General features: G+C 32.5%; 1 protein-coding gene across 7 annotated transcripts in view; it reads left to right on the top strand.

The window, feature by feature from the left end:
- The first annotated feature begins 202 nt into the window (after nucleotides 1-202).
- DYNC1I2 (dynein cytoplasmic 1 intermediate chain 2) overlaps nucleotides 203-25,867 on the top strand; it is a 46,114-nt gene continuing 20,449 nt past the window's right edge. Inside the window, exons 1-6 of one of the 7 annotated variants that reach the window (XM_032479683.1) lie at nucleotides 203-356; nucleotides 1,669-1,785; nucleotides 3,854-3,971; nucleotides 13,626-13,716; nucleotides 18,181-18,240; nucleotides 20,400-20,515. In XM_032479683.1, the coding sequence (XP_032335574.1) occupies nucleotides 1,678-1,785; nucleotides 3,854-3,971; nucleotides 13,626-13,716; nucleotides 18,181-18,240; nucleotides 20,400-20,515 (493 nt within the window). In that variant the 5' untranslated portion in view covers nucleotides 203-356; nucleotides 1,669-1,677. Of the gene's footprint in view, nucleotides 357-396; nucleotides 602-1,646; nucleotides 1,786-3,853; nucleotides 3,972-13,625; nucleotides 13,717-18,180; nucleotides 18,241-20,399; nucleotides 20,516-25,867 lie in introns of those variants that run through there. The other 6 variants (XM_032479682.1, XM_006195331.3, XM_032479681.1 and 3 more) reach the window with 6 other exon arrangements.

Below are 25,867 nucleotides of genomic sequence, written 5' to 3' on the forward strand. Positions count from 1 at the left end.
GCACGGCCCAACGGACGAGAATCTATTAAGGTGAACTGCTGGAACCTTCTCTTTGGAATCTTTAAGGCCTCAAAGTGGGAAATTGGAAGCAGGAAACACTACATGTCCCAGCATACTTTGCGACTACCAATGACCACAACTCCCAGAGTGCATTGCTCGCTGCTCGAAGGTTTCCCTTAGACGTGGGGCTTGTAGTTCTCCCTGATCGTGTCAATCTGTACGGCAAGGGCGGAGGTTGCTTACCCAGCCCCAGGATATTAGGCGTAGTCTTCCAGGTTTTGGCAAAGCGGAAACACTTCTGGCCCCTAGAAGGGCTGGATTTTTTTGTCTTATCGCTAAGCGTCTGCTTTACACAGGTAGGTCACGGAGGGGCTATAACTTCCCACGGGAGAGCCCCTCTTTCTTTCTGGGAGCAACCGCGTTTTGGCGAAGCCATTTGTCCCTAAGCTCTCGCCGTAGCAGCCGCCGCCCATCTCTCTTTGTGTGCTTGGGGAAGCCGCTGAGCTAGTGGCGGCGATTTTTGGCGTTGGGGCCGAAAGAGAGGGACGTTACCGGGAAGTTGTTTGGCAGGCGGACTCTTCCTGTTCCCGCCACCTGACAGGTGGGTTGACGGTCCTTCGCTCAAGGCCCTTCTGTCTGCTGTGTCTCCCATCAGGACTCTTAAGGGCGGGTCGGCAGTTCCTGCTGTCAGCGCCGCGCGGCCGGTCTCCGGGAAGGAAAGGTGGGGAGAACCTGGTGCGGTGACTCAGGAAGGCCAGGGGCGACGAGTCCACTCCCTTCTCTTCTGGACCCTCCATAAGTGCCCCGAGGAGCGTCGAGGCTTCTTCGAAGCCCCCTCCTCCAGTGGCCCTATTCTGGACCTCGCCCTCTTGGCCGTGACCCCAGAGGAAAAGTGGCTCCTTTTCTCCTTGCTCCATTTTATAAATAAAAGTCGTTACTACTTGCTTTCACAGCGTTTTCCTTCCCCGGGCGTGTGTTGGAAGGTATCCTAATGAGGAGGTTGGAGCACAAAATTCCAGAGACTTTCTTTTCCTATGAGTTTTAATAAAGTGAAAATGTCAGTCATGGAGGCTAAAGCCTCTGAGGTTGAGCGGGCCCGTCAGGTGTATGTAGTTATTCGGTCAGACTTTGTCAATGGGTTTTGAATGAAAACATGCTTACTTTAAACATATTTGGTAGTTAATGATGGTAATTTTTGTGTTTTGTTTGTCCCTAATATTACTATTACGTGGTAGTTTTAGAATTTATAGGAATTTTCTGACTGCCTGCTGTTTTTATCAAACTTCTAGGAATGAATGCAAAAGTCTGGTAATAGGTTTGACCTGTGTTTTATAGCCTAAGCTTTTAATGCCAACCATATCTTCTGTTTTAATAGCAGAGACATTGTGTTAAATTTGGGCTTGTGAACATTAGAAAGCTTGCTATGTGCTAGCTACTATGCTCAACTCTGAATATTTGTTTGTTATGTACATTTGTTTATAATTTTTTTCAGGTCTTAGTAATATGTGTACTTCCATTATTTTAAAAGTAGAGTTTGTGTGTTCTCTTTAGATAGTATTGAACCACATGGCCTCTCGAAACAGTCTCTTCCCCTGAAGACTAATTTTTTGAAAGAGTGCTGCCTTTACCAATGTAATGATGATTGTAAATGATCATATGCTTCTTAAGGTCACAAACATGTCTGACAAAAGTGAATTAAAGGCAGAGTTGGAACGTAAGAAGCAGCGGTTGGCCCAGATCAGAGAGGAAAAGAAGAGGAAAGAAGAAGAAAGGAAGAAAAAGGAAGTATGTTTGATTTTTTTTTTTTTGGAAGAATAAACTTAATATAAAATAATTGGATTTCAAGTATTTATACCTTTATGTAATACTTTAAGAATAATTAAAATTCCAGCAATTGTGACTGCAAATATAGCACTCTAGGTGAAAAGTTCACAATACATATTTAGTCTTCTAGGAATATGTTTATTATGTAAAGTAAGGGGCATCTACCTTCTAATAGCTAATAAAACATGGCTTATTATATAAGAACTCATTTTGGACTTTAAACTTATCTGAATATTTTACTAGTCTGAATTGCTAATAATTTGTCAGAATAGAAAATGGCAAAGAGAAATGTGTAATAGAATATTAAGGGATTATTGATCTATTTTCATTATCATTAATAATTCAATAATTATCATGAGTCAGTCATTGAAGTATTTTTACCAAATAGTAGGTTTGATATTACCATAAAGGTGGACTGGGTACTTAGGTCTTCTGATTTTTGGCATCACCATTTCATCATGTACAGCAAATATACATTGACCCTGAACTGGAGATATTTTACTTAGTTCTGTGTTGAAATGTACATTTATCCCTATGGAAACTCTTTAGACAGATTTTTATATTTTTACCACAGACATTGTAAATGACCGGTGTTAAGATAGTTTGTCCTAAGTGTGATTTTAATACCAAGTTTTTCTATGTGATAGCCTAAACAAAAGCCAAGACTTCTAGGAATTTCTTAAGGAAAAAGAAAAATCAGTAGCAGAAAAATTGAAGGTACAGTTTATGCGCAGCATTGCTATGTTGCTGTAAAGGCCTATATTTGAAGAATTTTCTAGTTTATTCTGAATCTTTTTGTGATTTGTTATTATAAGAGGGTTGGAGCTTTAAGTTAGCAATTTGATTAAAGCTAATTGATAGAAGCTTGAGTCAGACTGGCAGAGCCATTCCAGAGTAGTATCTATAGCTTTAAACCCTTCAGGGCTGAGAGCAGATTTGGTTTTTGTTTTCTAAAGATGGCAATAAGTGGCTCCAAGGGATAACTATTACATGATTTATATCTAATTTAAAGTTTATAAACGTTACAAGAGATATTAAGTTCTAAGTATACAATTTAATAGTATTAAATGAGCCTACTAATATATTGTTATATACAGGTAAAATATCTACTTGCTAATACAGTCTTTTTGATGATTTTGATGAAATTTTCTGATGACTTCTTTCAGTTAAAATGGTATCATGGAATATTATAACTAACAAAATTTACTGCAGACAATGTACGAGTAATAGTTGCCTAGCTGAAATAGACCTTTGAGGTGTATAAATGAAACTTTTCCCTTGAAGGCTAAAATTTCACTTGAGATGATCTGAGAGTATTGAGGCTTATCTAGTTTAACTGGAAGATTTTGCTAAAACTAAATGGCTGAAAAAAAGCCGGCAAAATTTTTGATAATGAAAAATGTTTCGTGCTATGTGCAAAAGTGAATTTTAATTTTACGAGACCATACCATGTGCTTATTATCATGAATATAAAACCTATAGTTTATAAAATAAAAATAAAAACTTTTCTCCAGATGAATTTTTGACAAACATCCTCTACATAAAGTTGCTAAATACAAAGAAGACTTCATACAGAAGTTTGAGGTACTCATACTTTTTCAACAGTTAAAATTGTCCATTTACTTAAAATTTATCAACTCTTAAATAATTTAGTCATTTTTTTTATAGTGTTTTGGTATTTATATATTTGTGAGAAGATTTCCACAATTCCTGACCATGGATAGCATTTTCATACTGTAAATAAATAGAAGTTGACTGTACTTTTTGAATTTATCCCTTCAGAAAATTTTTGTGAGAATTCCTTGAATACATATAAAAATGGATCAATTTAATACATATCATTTGGATATTACTTACTAGAACTTCATTGAGAATGATTTTCATTTAATGACATATTACATGTATTTGAAACTAAGTCCACCTCCAAAAGTATACAGTATTAGCACATTATTTAAAATACATCTATTTTTTGCAAACAGAAGTGTTTCATGCCATATGTAAACTTAAGTTTTTAACTTAAAAAATTCAGACTGATCAGAAGAAGGAAGCAGTTGCTCCTGTGCAAGAAGAATCGGATCTTGAAAAAAAAAGAAGAGAAGCTGAAGCATTGCTTCAAAGCATGGGGCTGACTCCAGAATCCCCTATTGGTAAGGATGACAGCATATCCATTTATAAGAGATAGGCACGTATCCTATTCAACTCAGATATACCTGAGATGAAGGAGCTGATTTAATATATTCTGCCTATTTTTCTTATCTGTGTCTCTTAAAAATCATTAATCTCATAATTTATTTGGAATTGACGTTTTTCCGATGTGCTTATACATAGTTATTGTGTTTGTTCAAAAGAGCTGCAAGATTAATTATATTTATTAACATAAACTGAACCAACCCATTGTCTTTTCTTGTTAAATTAGTAAATTTATTTCAATAGATATTTGTTGGACAAGTTTTCTGTGCCGTACTGTATTAAGCTCAAGGATGACTGTGATTCCTGTAGGTTAAAGAGAGGTGTAGTGAGTCAAAGTTGTAAAAGTGTATTAGTGTTCAAAGGTATAGGAGGGGAAGGAGAAGATTATAGCCGTCTGTTCTCAGTGCTAATAAGGGAAATAATATTGGTAGCAGTTTGACTTAATCTTGTTCTTTTTCTGGGCTGTTCATTTTGATAGCAGTACTAGATCAAAAAGCTGAAATAGTAGAGGTACTAAGGCCAATATAGTTACACAGAAGAAAGCATTAAATGCTTACTTAAGGTAATTCCGAGCTGGGTGCTGTTACATAGTATTTTGGTTGACATAGCCTTTGTCATTTAGGGACCTAAAATTTCAGGGTTAGTTTGTGGGTTAATTCCATCTAGTCCAGGGGATAAATACCAGAGATAGTGTCTGCTGTATGCCTGTTGTTGTGAACTGCAGCATAACTGTCCTTGAGCTACTGTTTCTAAAAGGTTTCGAGATGAAAAAACTGGGTACTCCCATGATTGGCTTCATTGTTACTTCTTTCAGCTTATTTGCCTTTTCCTTATTGGTAGAATTTGAAGATTGAAATATGTTAATTTTTATGACTTTATTTTGTAAACTTGAGTTACTTGTTGCAATTTTTGAAAGTAAATGAATCAAAACACTTTTTATCTTTAAAAAATACTTTAGTAACTGAACCAAGTTGCTTTTTAGCTGAGTGGTCATTTTCTTCTGAGCCTTTGCTTTGTTTTCCTCATGTAGAACTTTTTTTTCTTTTCTATTCTCTTTAGGACTTCAGTTTCACTAAATTCATTTGCTCATATTTCTCGGTTTATGGCCTATTTCCATCATCTGTTCTTGAAAGACTGTTCTTTAGTTGTGTGTGTTGTGTGTGTGTTTCTCCCTCATTTCCCATCTCCAATTCCATTTTCTTTTTCAATCTTGCATTAAGTACCCATTCTTGCATTTTTAACATATGTGCATTTGATCTGTCCAATATATGTTTACATTTTTCAAGATTTCATATATCTTTGCGTGGATATGTTTTATATACATAAATGACATTGTGCTATATGTCTCATTCTGTTTTTTTCAAGCAGCATTGTATTTGAGATTTACCCATGTTGCTGCATGTAGATCTAGTTATTTCTGACTGATACATAATATTCCATCACATACTATATTTTATTTATCTGTTTCCCAGTGATACACACTTGATTGCTTCTTTCTCTTTGCTTTGCTATTGCAAGCAACATTTTAAAGAGTATATTCTTTCCCCTCCTACCCTCATCCCTGCTACGCAGGACTGTGGAAGTTCTCTGGAGTGTATGCCAAAGAATTGACTTGCTGTGTTTCTGTGTGTAGGCTCACTTATATTCATTAGGTTCTGCATACCACCCTCAAGAATAACTATAAATGTTTACCCTCCCATTACCAGTGTACGAGAAAGTAGCTATTTCACCATATCCATAGCACTTGATATTATCCAGCTTTCTGATTTTTGCCTTTTTGATGGGTATAAAGTGATATACCAAAATGTTTTAATAAATGTTTATCTATTTACAGTGAGATGGGCCATTTCTTCATATATCTATTAACCATTCAGATTTTCCCTTCTATGAATTGCTTATTCATATTCTTTGCCCATTTACTATTGGGTTCTCTTATCTTGCTGTAGGAGTTCCTTGTATACTTTAGGGAGGACTTTGTCTGTTTTAGTCTCTTTAAAAATACCTTCTCCTAGTCTATTACCTATTAACTCTTTTATTAAACAGAATCCCTCATTTTGATATGTTTAAATCCTTTATTTTGATAATGGTCAGATCTACCACTTATTTTTTTTTTTTTTGTCTGTCTTAAAAAATTCTTTCCTATTTTGAAGATGCAAATATATTCTTCTATGTTTTTTCTATTAGGCTTTATAATTTTAGCCTTCACTTTTAGGTATTTGGGTTATATTTTGGAATATAGTATGAGATAAGGTTCCAACCTAATTTTTCTCCATATAGTTACCTAATTTCCTCAGTACCATTTATTAGATAGTCCATCTTCTCCTCCACTGGTATCTGATGCCAACTTTATCATTCAGTCAATTTTCGTATATCCATGGGTATTTCTGGGTTCTGCATATTCACTGTTGATCCATTTGTCTGATTCTATATTATTAATTCACGGTTTTAATTACTATGGCTTTGTGTTAGTATATCCTAATTTCTTATATAGAAAATCACTCCTTCTCTTTTCTTCTTTTTGAAAATAGCCATAGCTTCACAGAATTTTTCTTCCCTTAAAAAAAATTATGAAGTTTCCCCTGAAAACCTTGCTGTACTATATATTGCATTTAGTTGTGTGTTTTTAGTCTTTTTAAATCTGGAAATTCTCCACACACATACTACTTTTTGCCCCCTCACTGACTTGTTGAAGAAAAATGGACCAATTTGGTCTCTAGAATGTGTTCCCTCCTAGGTTTGTGTGATGGTTTTCTCACATTTAAACTCTTGTTCCTCTGTCCTTTATATTTCGTCTAAACTGGAAATTAGATTTTTAAAACTTGATTAGCTTCAGTTCAGGCTGTTTGGCAAGAATGTCTCACAGATGATTCTGTGTACTTCATGTCACATCACATCAGTAGCAGATATGTCTGGTTGCTGAGTTATCAGTGATACTAAGATTGATTACTGTGTTATGATTGTGACAGCCAGGCTTCTCCATCATAGTTACATTTTTTTCTTCCTTATGACTAGCAAGTAATAGCTGGAGGTGATACTTTGGTACCATGTGAATATTCATTTCTCCATCAACTTTTCACCAAGTGGTTTTAATGTTTATTGATGATTCTTATCTAAATCAGTTATTTGATTAGGAGTTGGAAAATTGTTTTTATAATTCCATCATTCCTTCTTTTATTGGCTGAAATTCTTCTGTAAAGGGGAGGTTTCCCTCAGTAACTAGGACTGTTTGGTTACCCTAAATGTATTTTCCTGTTAGAAAAGCAGAAGACATATTAAATTTTTTTCACTTAGTTACTAATAGTCACCTCCAGGGGTGGCAGATGAGTTTTTGCATATGTTTTAAAAATTAATTAGCTAATATTTTATATAGGATTTTTGTATATATACTCATAAATGAAATTTGCCTTTAATTTTCTTGCACTGTACATGTTCAGTGGCTGTCATAGTTATGGTTTTAAAATAAATTGGACAGCTTTCCCTTTTGCTGTTTTATAAAACAGTTGTAAAAGATAGGATGTTACCTGTTCCTTGAAATCTTGGTGGAAGTCAACTGTAAAACTGCCTCAGATTATGCTTTTTTTCCCCCAGGATAATGGATAGTAGGGGTTATTCACCATTTCAAGGTTTTTTTAATGGTTATAATCTATTTATATTTTCTATTCTTACATGAGTTTGATCTTTTTAAAACAATAATAAACATTTAAAAATTTTTTATTTTACTGAGTTATAGTCAGTTTACAATGTTGTGTAACAATAATAAACATTTATTTTCTCCCAGTTCTTGCCTGTCAGGAATTTGGTAGTGGCTTAGCTGAGTGGTTGTGGCTTCAGAGTCTCTCATGGGGTTGAAGTCAAGATGTCAGTCAAAGCTCTGGTCATCTGAAGGCTTGGCTGGGACTTTGCTTTCAAGGTGGCTCACTTACGTGGCTGGCAAGTCGGTGTTGGTTGTTATTGGGAGGCCTGAGTTCCTATCCACATGGGCCATTCCGCAGAACTGCTCGAGTGTCTTTGTAGCATGTCAGCTGGGCTCTCCCAGAGTGAGCAATCCAAAGAGAAAGAGAGCCAGAAGGAAGCTATCCTTTGTATGACTTACCTTGGAAGTCACAGAGCATTGCTTCTGCCACATTCCTTCTGTTGGAAGAGAGCCACTAAGTCTGGCCCACATTCACAAAGAATTTTGATATTCTTTAACATCTCCAAAATATATACAACAGACTCATAGGCTCGTATTTTGAGATCATCATATGCTTTTTCCCTTTTAATGTATTATGATGATTTATATTGGTAGATTTTCTAATGTAAAAGCATGCTTACATTCTGGATAAACCCAACTTAGTTATGAGAATATTTTTCTTATATATGCTAATATTTTATTTAGGAGTTCTTCATTTGTACTTATAAGATAGACAGGCTTATAATTTTTTCCCTTTTACTGTCTTTTGTCTGGTTTTATTACAGTGGTTATAGTAACCTCATTAAATGAGTCATGTGGCTTTCCACCCTCTTCTGTTCTCTCACAGATACCTAAAGATCTTTCCAGTATTTATTTAAAGTTAAGCCTGGAAAATATAGGACACAGATGAAAGCAGTGACTATCAAACTTTCTTGACAATAACCCACAATAAAAAGCACATTTTATATCATGATCCAGTGTGGATACTTGTTTTTCTTTTCACTACAAATGTATTTATTAAATATTTTAAAATTGTATAAGTAAGTATAAAAACACTGCTAGAATATTCAGGAGGATTTATTAAAAACATCTATCTGGTGTTTACCTAAAATGGACTTTTTTCCTTTTTTAAAAATTCTACTGAAAAGAATTTGTTTTTGTAAAAAGATACAGCTAATAAAACCTCTCTTAGGTCTTCTTTGCTGGTAGATTCTTATTTATTTGGTCACTTGACTGCTTTTTGTCAGATATCCTTGAGAGCAGGCACAATACATTATATTTTTATCCATGGTGTCCAGCACAGGCTAGACACTTAAATGTTTGTTCAGTTATTAGGTCATATGTCTTTCCATCTGGTAAGACAAAATAAAAGACATCTGCTTTAAAAACAACAACAAAATCTTGTTTAAATTTTAGAAAAATGCATAGTGGAAATAGATATTTGAATATTTCATAAAAGAAGTGTGACTTGCTTTTTCTTTTTTAACAAACTATAGGTGGCCAGTCTTAAGGAAGTTAATTTTAGGCAGAACTTTCAAGACATGTTTTATCAAATGTGGAGTTACTAAACACGAATGTTAAAAAATAATAAAGTGAATCTCTTTTTATACGTATAACTACTGTTTTAACCATCTTGTAAGGAGATGAAAGCGGGTATTGTCAGTTACTCTGCAGCCTGAGTCTGTATCAGTAGGGCACACAATATGTTCATTAGTGTGATAATCAATATTCTTTTATTAGGAAGAAACAAAAGAAGTTTGATAGTCAAAATAAGTATTGCTTCATTTATTTCCCTCCATTGTGATTTTTGAATATTTTAAATTTGATTTTTTTTCAGTTTTACTGAGAAATAATTGACATACATCACTGTATGTTTAAGGTGTACTGCATGATGATTTGATTTATAAATTGAAATAATTACCACAATAGTTAGTTAACATCCATCATCTCATACAGATACAGTAAAAAGAGAAGGAAAAAAAACTGGTTTTTGTGATGAGAACTCTTAGGATCTATTCTCTTAAAGTTTCCATTTAATACTAAATCTTTTGTACCATTTAAAGCCTGTATGTATCATAACAGCGGTGTTAACTCTAGTCATCATGTTGCACTTCACATCCACAGTACTTATTTATCTTAGAAACAGTAAATCTGATTTTTAGATAGAATGACTTCCATGTTATAAAGTCATATGTTTCATAATTATCCTAATTTTAACAATAATTCCTTATTGTATTTTAATACTGTAAAATTTAATTTTTATTCAATTTCTTTTAAAAAATTTACCTGATGTTCCAAATTATGTTGAAGAGAATAAAGGAGATGAAACTTTTAGGGGATATTAGGGGAGGCTATTTAAAGTTCATTATCAGGAGAAGGGGCCATAGGAAAGGGAGAAGTTAATATTTCAGAGAATTAAGGTTTAAGGCAACATCTTTCAGGACAAAAAGAGTAGCACAGTATGAAAAAGTTACTTAAATGTTAATATTCCAGGTTAGGAATGTATCCACAAGGGGGCGTTACTGTAGCTCAGACTGAGTTAGAGTGCTGAGTATCCTAGATGAGCTACCAGAGGCCTCAACTTTGGGTTACCTCAGAAGCTCACTCCTTCCGTTTCACTGTTTTCTACCAATTCTCCCGCTCCCTACATTCACTGTTCACCTTTTGTAGGTTCTTCATCCTGGCAAAAGCCCCTTCTTGCTAGAGGCTTTCTCCTCCTTGAAAAATAACTGGGCTGTGCACCATTCCTCACTCCTGAGACTTCTGTATAGTTCTGAGTGGTTGACTCAAACTTAACTCTAATTCTAAACCTAGGTGCATTCCCAGGTCCTTTGTGGTTTTAAAATTTCTAGTTTTTTCTTCACAGGCAGCAATGTTAATTTTATATCCTTGGAAGGCCAAGATCTAAGCTAGCAGGAAAGGCCTTCTTGCTTGGCTTTTTGTTCTAGAGAATCAGAGTCACAGCCTTATAGTGTTACTTATATGATCAGTGAATGCCATGGTGTAGATTTGTTTTTCAGTTTACTTCACATTTCTTCCTTGGTTTTCAAAGAAGGAAATAGGTATCTGTGCTCTAAACTTCTAAGGAAGCTTAAGTTCATTCACATGATTCACTTATATATGTTAATATTAAATCTTTTGTAACATTTAAAGCCTGATTTTAAGCTTTTATATACAGAACTGTGGATCTGATTGAATCACTGTTCTTATGCAAATCATCTCAGATACTTGGCAAACGCTAATTAATAATAGCTTATGTTATTTCTAAAGCTGATTGGACTCTTAAATAATCTTTAAAAATAAACTCTAGAATTAAGTCTTTTCTGAGCTTTGAGAGATGAGTTATTTTAGTTTTTTTTAACTTCCTTGAATACATGCTTTTATTTGTTCTTGAGGGTCATTTCTTGGAGTCTGGGAGTATAGTGGTATTACCTCGTTGTCCAATTACTGTATTCTTTGATTTTTCTAGACTAATTGGGTTAAAATATGGTAGTCATCAAATAATGCTACCCTTCTTTTTTTTCTCGTTAACATTCTTCCTCTTTCAATAGTAATTTTCTTTTTCTAGATTTGTCCATTCTGTGGTATAGACTATTTATTATTGCAAGATGAATTTGATGAACCAGATAATAACTTTGAGTCCTTAATGAGTCTTCTTTTTTAGCTGACTTGAAAACTGTCTCTTGGTAGAAAGAATATAGTTCTGGGATAGAGATTTTTATCTGATCACAAATTTGAAGTTATGGTGATTTATTTTGCTTCTGCCTGAGAAACCATGGTAACGTGTTGCTTCACCCCTGTAATTTATTTATTTCTGAAACTTTTATTTGAGAATTGGCTAATTTAGTATACTTATTTATGTATATTTACCATTTAACCTGTTTTCATAAAGAATTTGAAATAACATTTTTTAATATAGTCTTAACCAATTAAGATACTGGTGATGAGCTTGTTGAGTGGAGTCACTGATATTTGAAGTCACCAGAAAGGAAAAAAAAACATTAAACTGGAAAAGAATTTTATAATTTATCACAAATAATTAGATTGATAGGAATGTTACTATTTTCCTCAAATCTTTGTTACTTAGAAAAATTATTTCCCTAAGCCTGAAGTTAAGTATGTAATTTAAAGACTACAAAATTTCCTCTTTGAAGATCTTTTAATATGAAAACATTGTGGTATCTCACTGTAATTTAGTAAAAAAAAATATTTGTGCTTACAGTGCAGTAGGCAAACCACTCTTAAGATTACTCTTTATCCCTGTATCAATTGGTACTTAGACTAGGGGAAGCCTCACAGTGAGAAGTGGACTAAAAGATGAGAAAATGTAACCTAAGAGAAGTCAGGGGTCATTAATGTTCTTTTATTTCAAATATAAGTCACGTTTAGCTACTTGGAGTTATACCTGCAGCACATACCATAGTGCCATCCACGTGTGAACTACATGAAGACAATCTGGTTTCAGCATTGTTTCTGAGATTTAATCACAAAATTAGAAACACTCGATTATTTTTTTTATAGTTTTTTGAAATTTGAGCAAGAATTAACCACTGTATCTTGGGAAACAAACATTCTAGCTAAGATTTTTTTCGCGTTATTATTGGTTTCCAGTAGAATCTGCCATTGAAAAAATAAGACTGATGAGTTTTGTACTTATGTTTAAGATGTAATTGATCTTACTATACTTGCACATTTTGCTAGATTAGCAAACCCACTGTTTTTACTGAAGCATGTGTAAATATTTAAACATAATTTTAAGGGTTCAGTGAATGTGACTATTCCAGAAACGCAGACTTTTAATTAAATACATACTTCTTTAGATTGGCTCCTCTGTAACTAGGAACTTACCATCTTTTCAGTAGACTGTTAAAAGAAGGGCTTGCAGCTCAACATAAAATGTATTAGTCACTTAATATTATACATTGAAAAATTATTTTAAAAAGATACTTGGGATTGGGAACATTTGTGGTAAAATTTAACCAGAAGATGGCAGTGATGATCCTCCTATACTCCCTGCAATGGTAATCAAAAAGTTTTACAAATGAAATAGCATGAAGTCTGCATGTTCAACTGTTGGTATATAATGTTAAAAGTGACAAGTTAGGGGAAATCATTTGCTGTTTGTTTATATACTATGAAAAATATGTATTTTTCTATAAGAAGGGATTAAGAATATTTTGGGTGTCTGTATCTTTGTCTGTACACTTCAGTTTTTTCTGAATACTGGGGTAAGGAAGTTACCATTAAGTCTTGCCTTATTTAAGTTGCATGCATCACTTTATGTTATGCATCACGTCTAGAAGGCATGCTGTTTTATGGCCTGTTTGCATTTTTCACCCAAATTGCTGGAAACTAATGGACATTTTAAAGGAGCCATTCCTTTAGCAATAGTCATTTCTCTAAATTGGCCCTTTACTTTTCGTGGAGGGAAAATGAAATCATTTAAGACATTAATTTCTTTTTGAAAGAAAAAATTATTTGACAAAATGAACATTTTAAGATAGATCTCAGAAGACCAGAGAGTAAATGACTTTTGAAGCAAAATTCAGAGTTTTGGTTATAATTATAAATGATCTGGTAATCTTAAAAGTGAAAAATTAGAAAGGGGAGAAGGAATGCTCTCCTTTGAAAATTAATGCCCACGTTTGGCATTGGCTGAGATGAAGATGCATCCTTCCATAATCTTGCTTTTTTTTTTAATATAAAACCCAAATGCATTTTGCCAGAGAAATTGCATGAATTGTCAGCATGCATTGTTAACTTTGTCTTTTTCCTCTTCTTTCTACTGTTCATTTTCATTCATGTACTTTTGGTTTTTGGTTTGCCATTATTTTTTCTTTTTTGTTAATTACTTCATGTTAAATTACTTTTGAAACGTCATAAGCTGAGCAACCTCTCCGTGTAGTAACAGCGGATACCTGTCTATTTCACTATTTAGTCCCTCCTCCTATGTCTCCATCCTCCAAATCCGTGAGCACACCGAGTGAAGCTGGAAGTCAGGACTCTGGAGATGGCGCAGTGGGATCTAGGTATAGTAATTTTCTTTCAATATTTTAATGATAGCATGCATTCAGTGCCCAGATACTGTCAGTCCTATAGAGGGACTCTGTAAATAGTTATGTTGAGTTAGTCCCAACATTTTGAAATCTAAATGGCGTAGAAATTGTTTGTTGTAAATTTGGGGGAAGATTTTTTCTTTAACAGTATTTTACTGTCACACTTGATTAACTTAGCACTGGCTAGTTAACTGCTTTTATGCTGACTATTTTATATTAAAAATAGAAGTGTTAATTCATTTAAATTTTTTCCATTTAAGCAAACTTTGTATTGGCTATTATGTAAATGTTTTGGGTACAAATAGTGTGAAACCTCTCTATTATGCTTAATTTCCATTCTGTAATTGCAAATTTAAACAATTCAGTTAAACAACGCTATTCTGTTCTATTAAGTTCCAATTAAGATAGAAAATAATAATGCATAAAATATCAAGAATAAGGAATAACTGCTCTGCAAACCTTAAGAGTATATACTCACTTGAGGGCATTATGCTAAGTGAAATAAATCAGACAGGGAAAGACAAATACTGTATAATCTCACTTTTATGTAGAATCTTAAAAAAAAAAAAACAAGCTCATAGATACAGAGAACAGATTGGTGGTTGGCAGAGATGGGGGATGAAGGGTGGGTGAAATGGATGAAGGGGGTCAAAAGGTACAAACTTCCAGTTATACAAAAAATAAGTCATAGGGATGTAATGTACAGCATGGAGACTATACTTAATAATACTGTGCTGCATATTTGAAAGTTGCTGAGAGAGTAGATCTTAAAAGTTTTCATTACAAGAAAAAAATTTTGTGACTTACATGGTGATCATTTCACCATTAATACAAATATTGAATCATTGTTATGCACCTGAACTAATATAATGTTATATAACAATTACACCTCAATTTTTAAAAAAATATTTACTTCCAAGTTTTCCTAAACTGGCATCTTCCTTGTAAAACAATATTTAATGCTTGTTTTAGGATTCTGCATACATGTTGGGACTTGATTTTCAAAAGTTCAGTAAGATTTCAGCTTCTTTCCAAAGATCATATTGAGAAAAATATTATTACTTATTTCTCAAGTGTTTGTTTAACAGCATTATATTTTTAGACTTCTTGTGACAGCTAAAATGAAATTAAACATAGCTAGTTTAAAAAGTTAAAAATCTTTATTTAGAATCCTTATTTTGGGCTGAGAAGTTAAATGTCTTCCTCAGGAAAACCTCAACACACCTTTTAATAAGAAATAAACTAAGAAGTTTTATTTTCTTTGTGCCTCTGATTGAAGTTACAAACAAGTAATGAATATCTAAAAGACAGGGCAAGAAAAAAGAAGCAAAGGAGCCAGCTAATCCAAAAACTCAATACTTTAATCAGTTTCTGAATAATCAGGTTATCATTAACAATTAGAAGGCACAAAAGGCTCACCAGCTTGAATTTGAGATGTGCTTTCCAAAACTGTTCTGTATATAGAACCAAAATTGCGAATCTAAGCAATACTGTTGTTGAAGGTAAATGACGTAACTCTCATTTAAGGAAAGTCAAAAGTTTCTACTTAGAAATAATATTACTTTATAAAACAGAATGTATTATAGATTAAAGACTAAATTTGTTTAGTCAATTTATTTTTAAAGGCTAAATTTATTTGTTTCATATCTGTATATTTTTATACAAATACGTTAGTATTCCTTTGCTAGTAAGCAAGTGGTATTTTTAAGAGAAGGGCTTTTTATTCTCCCTTCTACAAATTGCCATAGTAAAACTATTTCCCAAGGTATTTATTAAATTTCTTTGTTTGATATTATATATTATTTTAATGCAGATACTGTGTTCATTCTGGACTCATTGTTCTTGATTTTTGAATTAGGAGTAGAAAGATTATTTTAATGCAACATCAGCAAGCTTGCTTTCAAAAATACTATGTAACATCTTAGTGAATTAAAACATGTCCTCCTGAGTTTCACTGGAAAATTTTGAGATTATTAGAGAGACCCATTGGAATACTGTAAATAGGTATTGGAATAAATAACTATTAAGAAAAATATTTTGTGTTAGAATACATATTAATCAAATTGCCAATTTAATGTTAAATGCTGTAGTTTACCACAGAAAATAAAATGTTCATAGTCCTTGCCTTCCTGGAACTTGCATTCTGGTGATTACATCATTAATTTACAGATGTTATTCGCTATATTGAAAGTTCTAAGAATAGTGTGCTAACTTGTGTTTAAAGTGTAGATTTGTAATGATGAGATGTAAAACAAGAAAACAGGTATTTAAATATCTTTAGGGGTATTTGTTTTTATTAGAGAATGAGTAATAGTTTAACAGAAGAAAAAATTCTCTTTTTGAATGAGGTGACTATATCTTTTTAATTTTAATATATACTTTGCCTCCTTTGAGAGCACAGACTCATTTTTAATTGTTAGTTTTCAAGAGGGCTGAGTATGTTCACTTTTTAATATATATTATACACTCAAAACTATGAATTCATTACATCATTCTAGATTTCATTATTGAGAGATAATTAATGTTGTTAATTGCTATCGGCAGTGAAATAATAGCATTTTTTAATATGTGGCTTTAAAAAAAATTGCTAGGGTCTGAGAATGAAACACTTGAATCGAGCTTGCATTATGATAATGAAAGAATAAACTTGAAAATGCATGAAGATGTGTGAGATATGAACCTGTACACTCAACTCCATTAGCTGGCCGAGACAGTACAAGATTCCATACTTGGAGAGTAGGGAAAATCATGTTAGACATTACCAAATATGATATCAAAACATCTAAATCATTATTTGTAAGTGTCAAAAATTTCTTTTGGGCCCGGTGGTAATTTATAAATAAATATATAAAAGGCCATGAGAAGTGATATTTCTCTAACTTTGCAGGTTAGGAAGTTGCATGTCATTAAGTTTCTAGTTCACTTTCCCAGTCACTTCTGTTATCTCTAAAATATAGGTGACATTCAGTTGAGTAATCCATGCCTCTTGTTCCTTTTTTCCATTTTTGATCAGGCTTCTGATTTTATATCTCAGAATATTGGAATTTTACTTTGTATGTCTGCTGATGCCTTTAACAAATGTAATCCTGTATTCGTTGTACAATGTGTTTTCAGTACTGGCTCTATTTTAAGGTAAAGCTTTACTTGATTTTAGACTAAAATGACATCTTTAACAAGGAGGTCTATGTCATTGGTAATAGCTAGAGCTCTCATATAATGTAAAGGCTGTGAACAGAACATTCCTTGAAGAGCATCTTATAGAACCCGTTCTGGTTTAACAAAGCCTAAGTTTGTTGCTGTTCATTGCTTAGTACAGAGTAAATATTCACTATGGCCTCTTCTTTGCATACGCACAATTCTGTTTAAATTTCAAGATCTTTATATTTTTTAAATGAAGAATTTCTGTAGTTCAGTCCATCTGATTGCTTTTACTGATATATAGGCAAATATAGAAATCATTTCTTGTATTTAAATATTATAGCAGTTTTAGTTGCATATTATAATTTTTTATGTAAGTGAGAAACAAATATATTTGACAAAAATGGTAGCTTAACTTTTTAATAGGGCCTTTGAGCATTATACAGTACATAATTATTACATATAGCTAACCTATAAGAATGCTGTTGTGATAAAGTACCTTTTGTACTAAATGACTAAATTTGCCTTAAATCTTTTGGAAAAGATTCGGTGTAAGTTATTTACCCAGTAGGCAAAGCTGAAACACAACTGAATATTTATTGAGGATTATTATTCTACTGAGTTTAGTTAAAGTATATCCTTTGAACATAAATTATTTTTCTTGGGGAAAAATCTATTTTTTCCTAATGACAAATCTTTAGTTGCTTTCTAAAGCAGATGACATATAAGCCCAAGGCAGTGCTTAACCCATGAATTACAGAAGGGTCACATTTTGGAAACTTTAGCTATTATGTATCCCAGTGGAATATTCTTTGGTTTCCTTACCAAAAGGCTTATGTGTTGACTCATTTCCTTCACCAATATGACAATTTCCTGCACACATTTAATGCTTTGGGCAAGATTATAATATGTTAGCCTAAGATGTTTTTACTAATGTTTTTTTCATTAGGAAACTTAAAATTTCAACTATTTTTATAGCCTTGCTTGTCATCCAAAAATAATGTGTTATTTGGGTTATTGGATGTTTTGGCTGTTCTTATCCATTATTATGCAATATTACTTTCCCATAATCTGAAAATGCTGTCTTTTAACTATTCTGGGTTGTATGTTTGCATCTTTAACTATATTATGCTTATTGCATGCACTACAGCATTGAGTGATACCTGGTGTTTTTGCATACTAACCAGAACATGTGGTTTTTAATTGTGAACATAACTTTAGCTATTCATAGAATGTATTTGCTTGACTAACTTATGGCCTTTTTTGCTAATGCTTCATGGTTGTCCTACAACCATTTAGGACGCTGCATTGGGATACAGATCCATCAGTTCTTCAGCTTCACTCAGATTCCGATTTGGGGTATTGAATAGATTTATTACCTTCCCTCTTTTATAATTAATTTGATTCTTTGTGAAATTGTCCTAATTTTATTTTGCTTAAATTTCTAATATGCAGTATATAGTTAGGAAAAAAGTGATATTTTACTGTGACATCTTATTTATCCTCTATCACTATTGAAGGAAATATTTTGTGTATCTGATTTTATAGGTACCCTAAGTCTACCTATTTAAATATCCAAATTACTTTTATTATTTCTATATTTTTGATGTAAGTTTTTCTATGATACAAACTTGCCAAATTTTTTCTAATACATATTCTACATGAAATTGAACCTTTTCTAGGTTACTCAACCTGAATATTAATTTATTTTCCTGTATTAAGATTCCCTGATGACTTCTAAAGATTTGAGAGGAACAGAGCTATTGGTCTCTGTACTGTGGCCCCATATTGTTATTGGTTTGTTCATATATTCATTTATTCATTCACTTATTTATTCTAGTCTCCAATGCAAATTATAAGTGTTTGCTGCTGCCGTTGTGTCTGACTCAGATAGCTCTTTCCCTTGGTAATTTGCAGCTTCTAAAACATATGACTGGTACCTTGAGGAGTTATGTCTAAAATAAGAGTAAATAAGTCTTGAATTAGGGCATATAAGAAAAGTGTATGAACTTGTATATTAACTGGAAGGCCTCTTTGTTGGCTACCCTGAGGCTCCTCCCATCCCTAGTTGCTTGCTTATTCTCAATACAAGTGGCTTTGGATAAGTGAGGTATTACCTCCCTAAATCTATCACTAAATCTTAGACTATTTTGTATGTTTGTTCTAGTATTGTGATTTTTATCTATTAGACCCTACTCAGTGACTTGTTTAAATTTTGTTGGCTTGACTGTCTTTTTTTTCCAGATATGTGAATGATTTATTTTTTATATGATTCATGTCTTAAAAATCAGAATATAAAGTTTCTTATTTCAGATTTTATTCTTAAAATACTAGATTACTTCATATGTTCTTAAATATTCCCACTTAATTCTTTGATTATGCTTTTTGTTTCTTTAAGGTTAAGCTATTCCCAAGGTAGACAACACATTAAAAATTTCTTATGGCCTACATTTGGGACCCTAGAGAAAATTAATTTTTTAAATGTACTGACTTTATTAGACTTTTTATACAGAGTTTTTATAAAAGAAAAAATTATTATATTATCAATTATATATATATATATATATATATTTCAGATATCCTGATTTATATTCTGGAAGTTATAGCAATGTTTATTAGATTTTTTTTTAAGACAGCTTCATAATTAAGAACTTCTTTGGGGGCTTGAAAGCAAGCTTTATTTGGTTTAGAATTTAGACATCTACTATAATAACCAAGAAAAGATCCCCCAGATATCTAATAAAAGAGATTTTTCTTTTGGTACATTTTCCTTAGCCACAGCTCTCTTCTGTTTGTCGAAAAAGAATTTATTCCTCCTATTTAAAACAGAAGTGACTTCAGTAATTTCATGGTATTCAAAAGATACGTTGTGATACTCTAGGTCTAAAATATCTGTACCATAGTTTGTCCATATGTAGATCAAGGACAATATTGGCTATGCAGAGATTAGAAATTTAAAGTTTAAATATTTTATTTTAAAATCTAAATTGACTGTATTATTCTCAATTTCTGCAAAATATAAGTAGAAAAAAAATGATTTTCAATAGAAACTTAGTTTTCAGTCTTGAAGTTTCCTAATGGTGAAGAGAACTAAACATGGTCTGAGTGAGATCCATGTATTTGACTCTCAAAAAAATGCAGAATTATATCCCTGCCAAAAACAGTTCTTATAATCAACCATATTAAGCAGTCTGCTCTGAAATTCCTATCCTCTTTCTCTGTTATTACACATTTGCTCTAAGAAAGTAAATTACTTGCCTTTTTAAAGTGAAAAATCAACACCTTGAATGATTCAGAAATATCTTTTGTGTTTGCTGCCTTTTAATTCTTTTGTTAAAATAAAACCAATTAATTGTTCATCTAAAATTTCTTGAATAAAACAGGGATTTAAATTATAGTGTTGGATATACAATGTTTAATTCTAACTTTTCCAAAATAACATGGTTTGATGTAGTTAAAATGTATCATTTGTTGTATTTATTAAACATTATAAAAACATTTATTTTCACTTTGTTTAGACGAGGACCTATTAAACTTGGAATGGCTAAAATTACACAAGTTGACTTTCCTCCTCGTGAAATCGTCACATATACAAAGGAAACTCAGACTCCAGTTATGGCTCAACCCAAAGAAGGTATCTGTCCTTCATATGATTGTCATTAAGCCCCCATATTAAATGAGTGGATTCTTTCTTTCTTTTTTTCCCCCTTCCTTTTTTGTTTTTTGGCATATTTTCTCAAGGAAACATAAAACTAATGCTTTGGGTTTCTGAATTTATGTATTTGTTCCTTCGAGTCTTAAAAGTTTTACTTTTAGAAGTTATGAAAAGTAAGCTGCATGTATGGTTTCTAATTTTGTTGACATGAATATAAATATTTCAGTTTTCATTTTGTCATTGATATGTGCTGCTTTAGAAGGAGAGAAGCTTAGGAGTGTTCTATTTCTGTGTCATGAGTGTAATTCTTCCCTAAAAGAGAGTGTATCCCATAGTAAATGAAATCATGTTAAATTATTTTCTGTGGAGCATACTGTGTTCTGACATGCTGTCATTGTTATCCATGTTAATGAACAAATCTAGAGCTAATTCGTAAACTTCCTCTTTTATGATCTAAGGGCTGTACTATGTTGATTATATAGGAGCCTTTAATCTGTGTGAAATGGAGGGAAGTATACACAGACGTTGTGTTGAATATGGATTCCTTTGATTCTTAAACAACCAGAAGGAATTACCATTTTCACACTGGGGACTAATTTTCAAAATCTCATCAGATAGCTAATGATTCAGTATAAACTTAGTATGTAGTTCTTATTTTTCCAAGGGAAGCTAATAAATTTACATCAAATAAAGGTTTACTTAAGATCCCCAGTGCAGATTCACAGCTTCTTATCTGAAAGCTTTGGAGCTATATGTATATATTAGAATTCAGAATTTTTCAATGTCAGAAAAGTAATAAAGTACATGTACCTTATGTAAATACTCTAGTAGCATCTAGGGCATTAATATTTCAGTAGCAAAAGATATGAATATTCAAACTGAGATAAATAATGATTATTGATAGCTTTACCTCCAGTCATTTCAGGGTTTACCACCAAATGAATTTCGGATTTTAGAGTTGGTGATATTTTGGAATTGTGGGCCTATAATAAATTATCTGTTTACCAATCTGTGCGTAAGTATGCCATACTTATGAAATGGATTGTTTGAAATGTAAAGCATCCTGAGGCTATTTTGGATGATGCCTATTGTAATATACCTATAATTATATTTAGCTTCCATTTTAAAAAATAAATTTTTGTAATTATTATAGTACTATTATCATAGAGAATTTAGAAAAGACAAAGGATATAAAGAGGTAATGTCTATGCTGTAACTGTATAACAGCCATTGATAATATTTTGTTTCCAGTCCATTTCCTATGATGGATTTTTCAAAAATTAATATATCTACATGTACACAGACCAAAACACACATTATACTCACATATGGTTTTATATCCTACTTGAAATTTGCATTTTTAATTGCTTATTTTTGACATGCATATAAATTTTAAAATGAATGTGTAAATGTCTTTGAACTAATTTGAATGTATAGTTGCATAGTATAAGACTGGCAGTTTTTCACAAAATTCTTTTTCCCATTTTTATTTTGCAAATAATAAGAACATTTAAAAGATCATGATTTGTTAGATAAGCTGATGACCCAGAAGTTCAATATAAACTGTGTTCTTTTCAGTTTGAAATTATTTGGGGCAAGGATTTTAGCAGCATCATACTTCAGCTTCTTTTCCAAATTTTCTGTGAGTACAGGGACTGTTTCTTCTTTATTGCTGTAATGCCTGATCTGAATAGTGCATGGCGTATGGTAAGTACAAACTCAAATACTTGGTGAAGGAATTGCTTTTACCTGCTCGAGAGAACAATTTATTTACTTGGGATTTTTTTTTCATGCCTTTACTAAGTCACTACTGGGAAAACAGGTTATTTTCAAGAGATAGTACTGCAATATAATTATTGATGAAATTAGGTGAAAAAGAATAATTAGTCTCAGTTCTTGGTTTTAATATGACCATATCATATTCTAATCATTATTTGCTCTTAGATACATAACTGAAACATACCTTCTCCTTTATAACCTTCTTGAATTCCATAATGACATAGTATATACATACGAACATGTGCTGTTATTTTGTGTTCTGTGTATCCCTCTGAATGCTATGAGCAAAACTGAACCTGGTAGCATCTTTCAAATATGTTATCTTAGCTACTTGTTTGTAACAGCTCTTAAAACTTCATGTTCAAATTGATAACTGAAATTTTAATGGCAAGTAGTCTTATTACACATCAGGTATAGTGTAAGGTGCTTTGTATTATCTTAATCCTCTCACCAAACCTTGAGTTAAGTATCGGTTCTACTCACACATGAAGAAGCTGAACCTGAAAGAGATAGTTTATCAAAGGTTACATAGCTAGTAGCTAAGATTCTAAACCAAGTCTGACTGATTCCAAGGTGTGCTTTCTCTCTCCTGCTGCCACAGAAGCAGCACTTTCATGCTTTTATAGCAGTCACCTCTGGTAAGAAATTCAATTTATATTACAATCCAGTGCACATAGAGATAACAGATGTGTACAGATATCCCCCAAATTTCGGAAGTTCACTTCATGCCACTTTGCTTTTATGAAGGACCTATGTTAGTACCTGTTTTTGCCAACCAGAAGAAATCTGAGGGGGATTTTTGCTTTTGCCAAAAAAGACGAAAGAGCTAAAATAGCATTCAGCGTTTGTTTTGCAGCCAGCTGTTACAGAAGTGGCATGCACCCAGAGTAGAGAGAGTGGCACCGCCAAGCATAGCTTTGTATTGCTTCTGTGAGCATCTTTGCTGTATCTCAGTTTGTTTTGTACATCCATTAACAAGATGTTTCCTAAAGTAACTATTTCTTCACTTTCTACCATTTTGACTAAGGAAAGTTTCATAGGATTGTTCCACTTTTGGATAGTGGGGGAAGCTTGTAACTGATAAAAAAGTTTTATCAGTTCTTTTTCTGCTTTTACTTATGTTTCATTGTTTCAATGTTGACCACAACATACTAAATTTATTCATTTAGATCTGTAGTTTGAAAAACACTTCTTTAAAGAATAGCATGGCTTAGTTAACTTATTTATTAATAAATTTGCATCAGGATAATATCATTTTATAGTATTGGCTAAGAGTAATGAATAAGCAGCTTTGATCTTCACAATAGAAGGTAAAAGTGACAAGATCAGTTTCTAATGGATATGTGTGTCTGTATCAGTACCACTACCTTTAAAATTTTCCTGTGTGGACTAGACTTAGATGTTAGTTTTATAAAGGTCCAGTTTATTCATTTGTGACCTAACAAGTATTCATTGATTCTACATGCTTAATGAATATATGTTATATGCTAATTATTTCCTTATTTTTTTTTTTAGTTTTAGGTTGAGGTATAGAAGTGAAGGAGAATGAGAAATGTACCCCAGTACCACAGGGCCACCTTTAACGCTGGGAGCTATTTATAAAAATGAGATGATTTCCTTTCTATATCATTACACTTATTTTCGCATCTAGGGCTCTTATATTGTTTCTTTTCCCAATTTGTGGAGGTTTTAGACAGAGGGGAAAAAAAACCCTGAAATTAAGGTTTTATAATGAAAACACTTTGTGCTTAACTATACTTGTACTTGGCCATTGGTTTACTACAGTAGTTCTCAAACTTAGCCTGGTTGGTTCTCATTTAAGAAGTATATAACAAATTCCAAAACTCACCATGAGGCAACATTGCTGAAATCACAGTTTGAGTATAACAGTAAATTAAACTTAGGTAGGCAGTGTAATTAGTGCAGAAGTAACGTGAGTTACCAAACGGAAGACAAAAATTGATCCTAGACTTTTTTCTTCATTTTTTAAAAATGGCTGAATCTGTTCTTTTAAAAAGCAGTTTTTATTCTGCTTTTTTTTTCTTTCATTTTTCCTATTCTAGCCATCTTCTTGCTTTCAAGTTTACTCTGTAAGTTGGAGTACTGTTTCTGAACTGAGATGCTTTACTGTCTTAAAGCACCTACTGTGAATGAGATTGACTAGGAACATGTGACCTCAGTCAATTTCACTCTCAGTAGGTAAAAAAAACTTCTCATGGCAGGACTGTGGTGCCCCCAGATATACTCCTGGAAAAGTTACTTTCTTCCCTTACCTTTTAAAAGTTTTTGACTCTTGAAAATGGTGTTATTTTTTCTTATCTACCTTATCAGTATGGATTTTTTTTGTTGTGATTTTTAGACACAGATTTTTTTAAGAGGAAGAAATTCCAAAGTTTTGAGCTAATCAGCTTGTTTACACCTGAGGAAACAGGCCCAGGGAAGGAAGTTCATTGATGACCCAACGGTCACAGTGTAAGAGAATATCAAGGTTATAACCAGAACCTGGCTTTTGATTTCCAGTGAAGTGTTATTTTTCTTGTATCATTCCACTTCCTTACCTATGTGGAGTTTTGTAGTTATTTTTGGTATTGATTTAGTAATCAGATATTTTTCCTCATGTATGTGTTGATTAGCATTTATAATCTATAGAAAAATGTTACATGTAAATAGCTCTTAATATTTTATTCCATGATCTTAACATTTGGAATCCACACTTCCCAAGTAGACTAAATCCATGGGCCTTCTGGTTAATATCCTTGTCTAAAATGGATTTTTAAAAAAAATTCTGGAGTAAATAACACATTTAATAAATTAATTTTAACCCTCAGAGAATCTGTGAGAATATAAATATAATTGAAAATTGAAGCATTTGTTCTTAATCTCTACTGAAAGACTTTAATCAGCATATCTGAAATTGTGGCCTCAGAAAAATGTAATATTTATGAGATCACAAATAACAGGATCTGTTAATGATGCCAATACTGCCTAAATAAAAACTGAATTTCACATAAAAAGAGACAATGTAGAGAGACAAAAGCTATGTTAAAGTAAATGGCATAATTAAAGTATTACTCCTTTTCTATTTGTCCCCCGAATTAGCATTAAATCTGTATTCAAAATATTTCCTGACAAAAATTTTCCCTTGTTGAAGATCTAAATTATTAAGGAAATCCAAGTAACCTTACATCTATTCTAGATGTTTTAAGAAAAGAATAAAAGGAGTGGATTCCATTGATACATTCATGAAGTTTTGTCCTAAGATTTTCTTAATATTGATTTTAAAGAGTAAGGTATAAGAAGATGAGATTATGGACAAATGGATTGAAATGAAGTGATTCAAAAGGATGTTAATCCAGAAAAGAAAAGATTATTTCAAAGTAGTAAAGGAAAGTCATATCTATCCTGTATTTTTAAACTAATGATTGAAGCATTTCCCTATAATATTCTCATTTTGTTTGTGAAGTTATTTATAAGTTGAATTTTTATAAAATAAGTCATATTTTTATAGGCAACATATTTATTTTTAGAACTCAGTGGCAACTTCCTTTGTAC

The sequence above is a fragment of the Camelus ferus genome, chromosome 5, assembly GCF_009834535.1.
Source record: "Camelus ferus isolate YT-003-E chromosome 5, BCGSAC_Cfer_1.0, whole genome shotgun sequence".
NCBI classification, from domain to species: Eukaryota; Metazoa; Chordata; class Mammalia; order Artiodactyla; family Camelidae; genus Camelus; species Camelus ferus.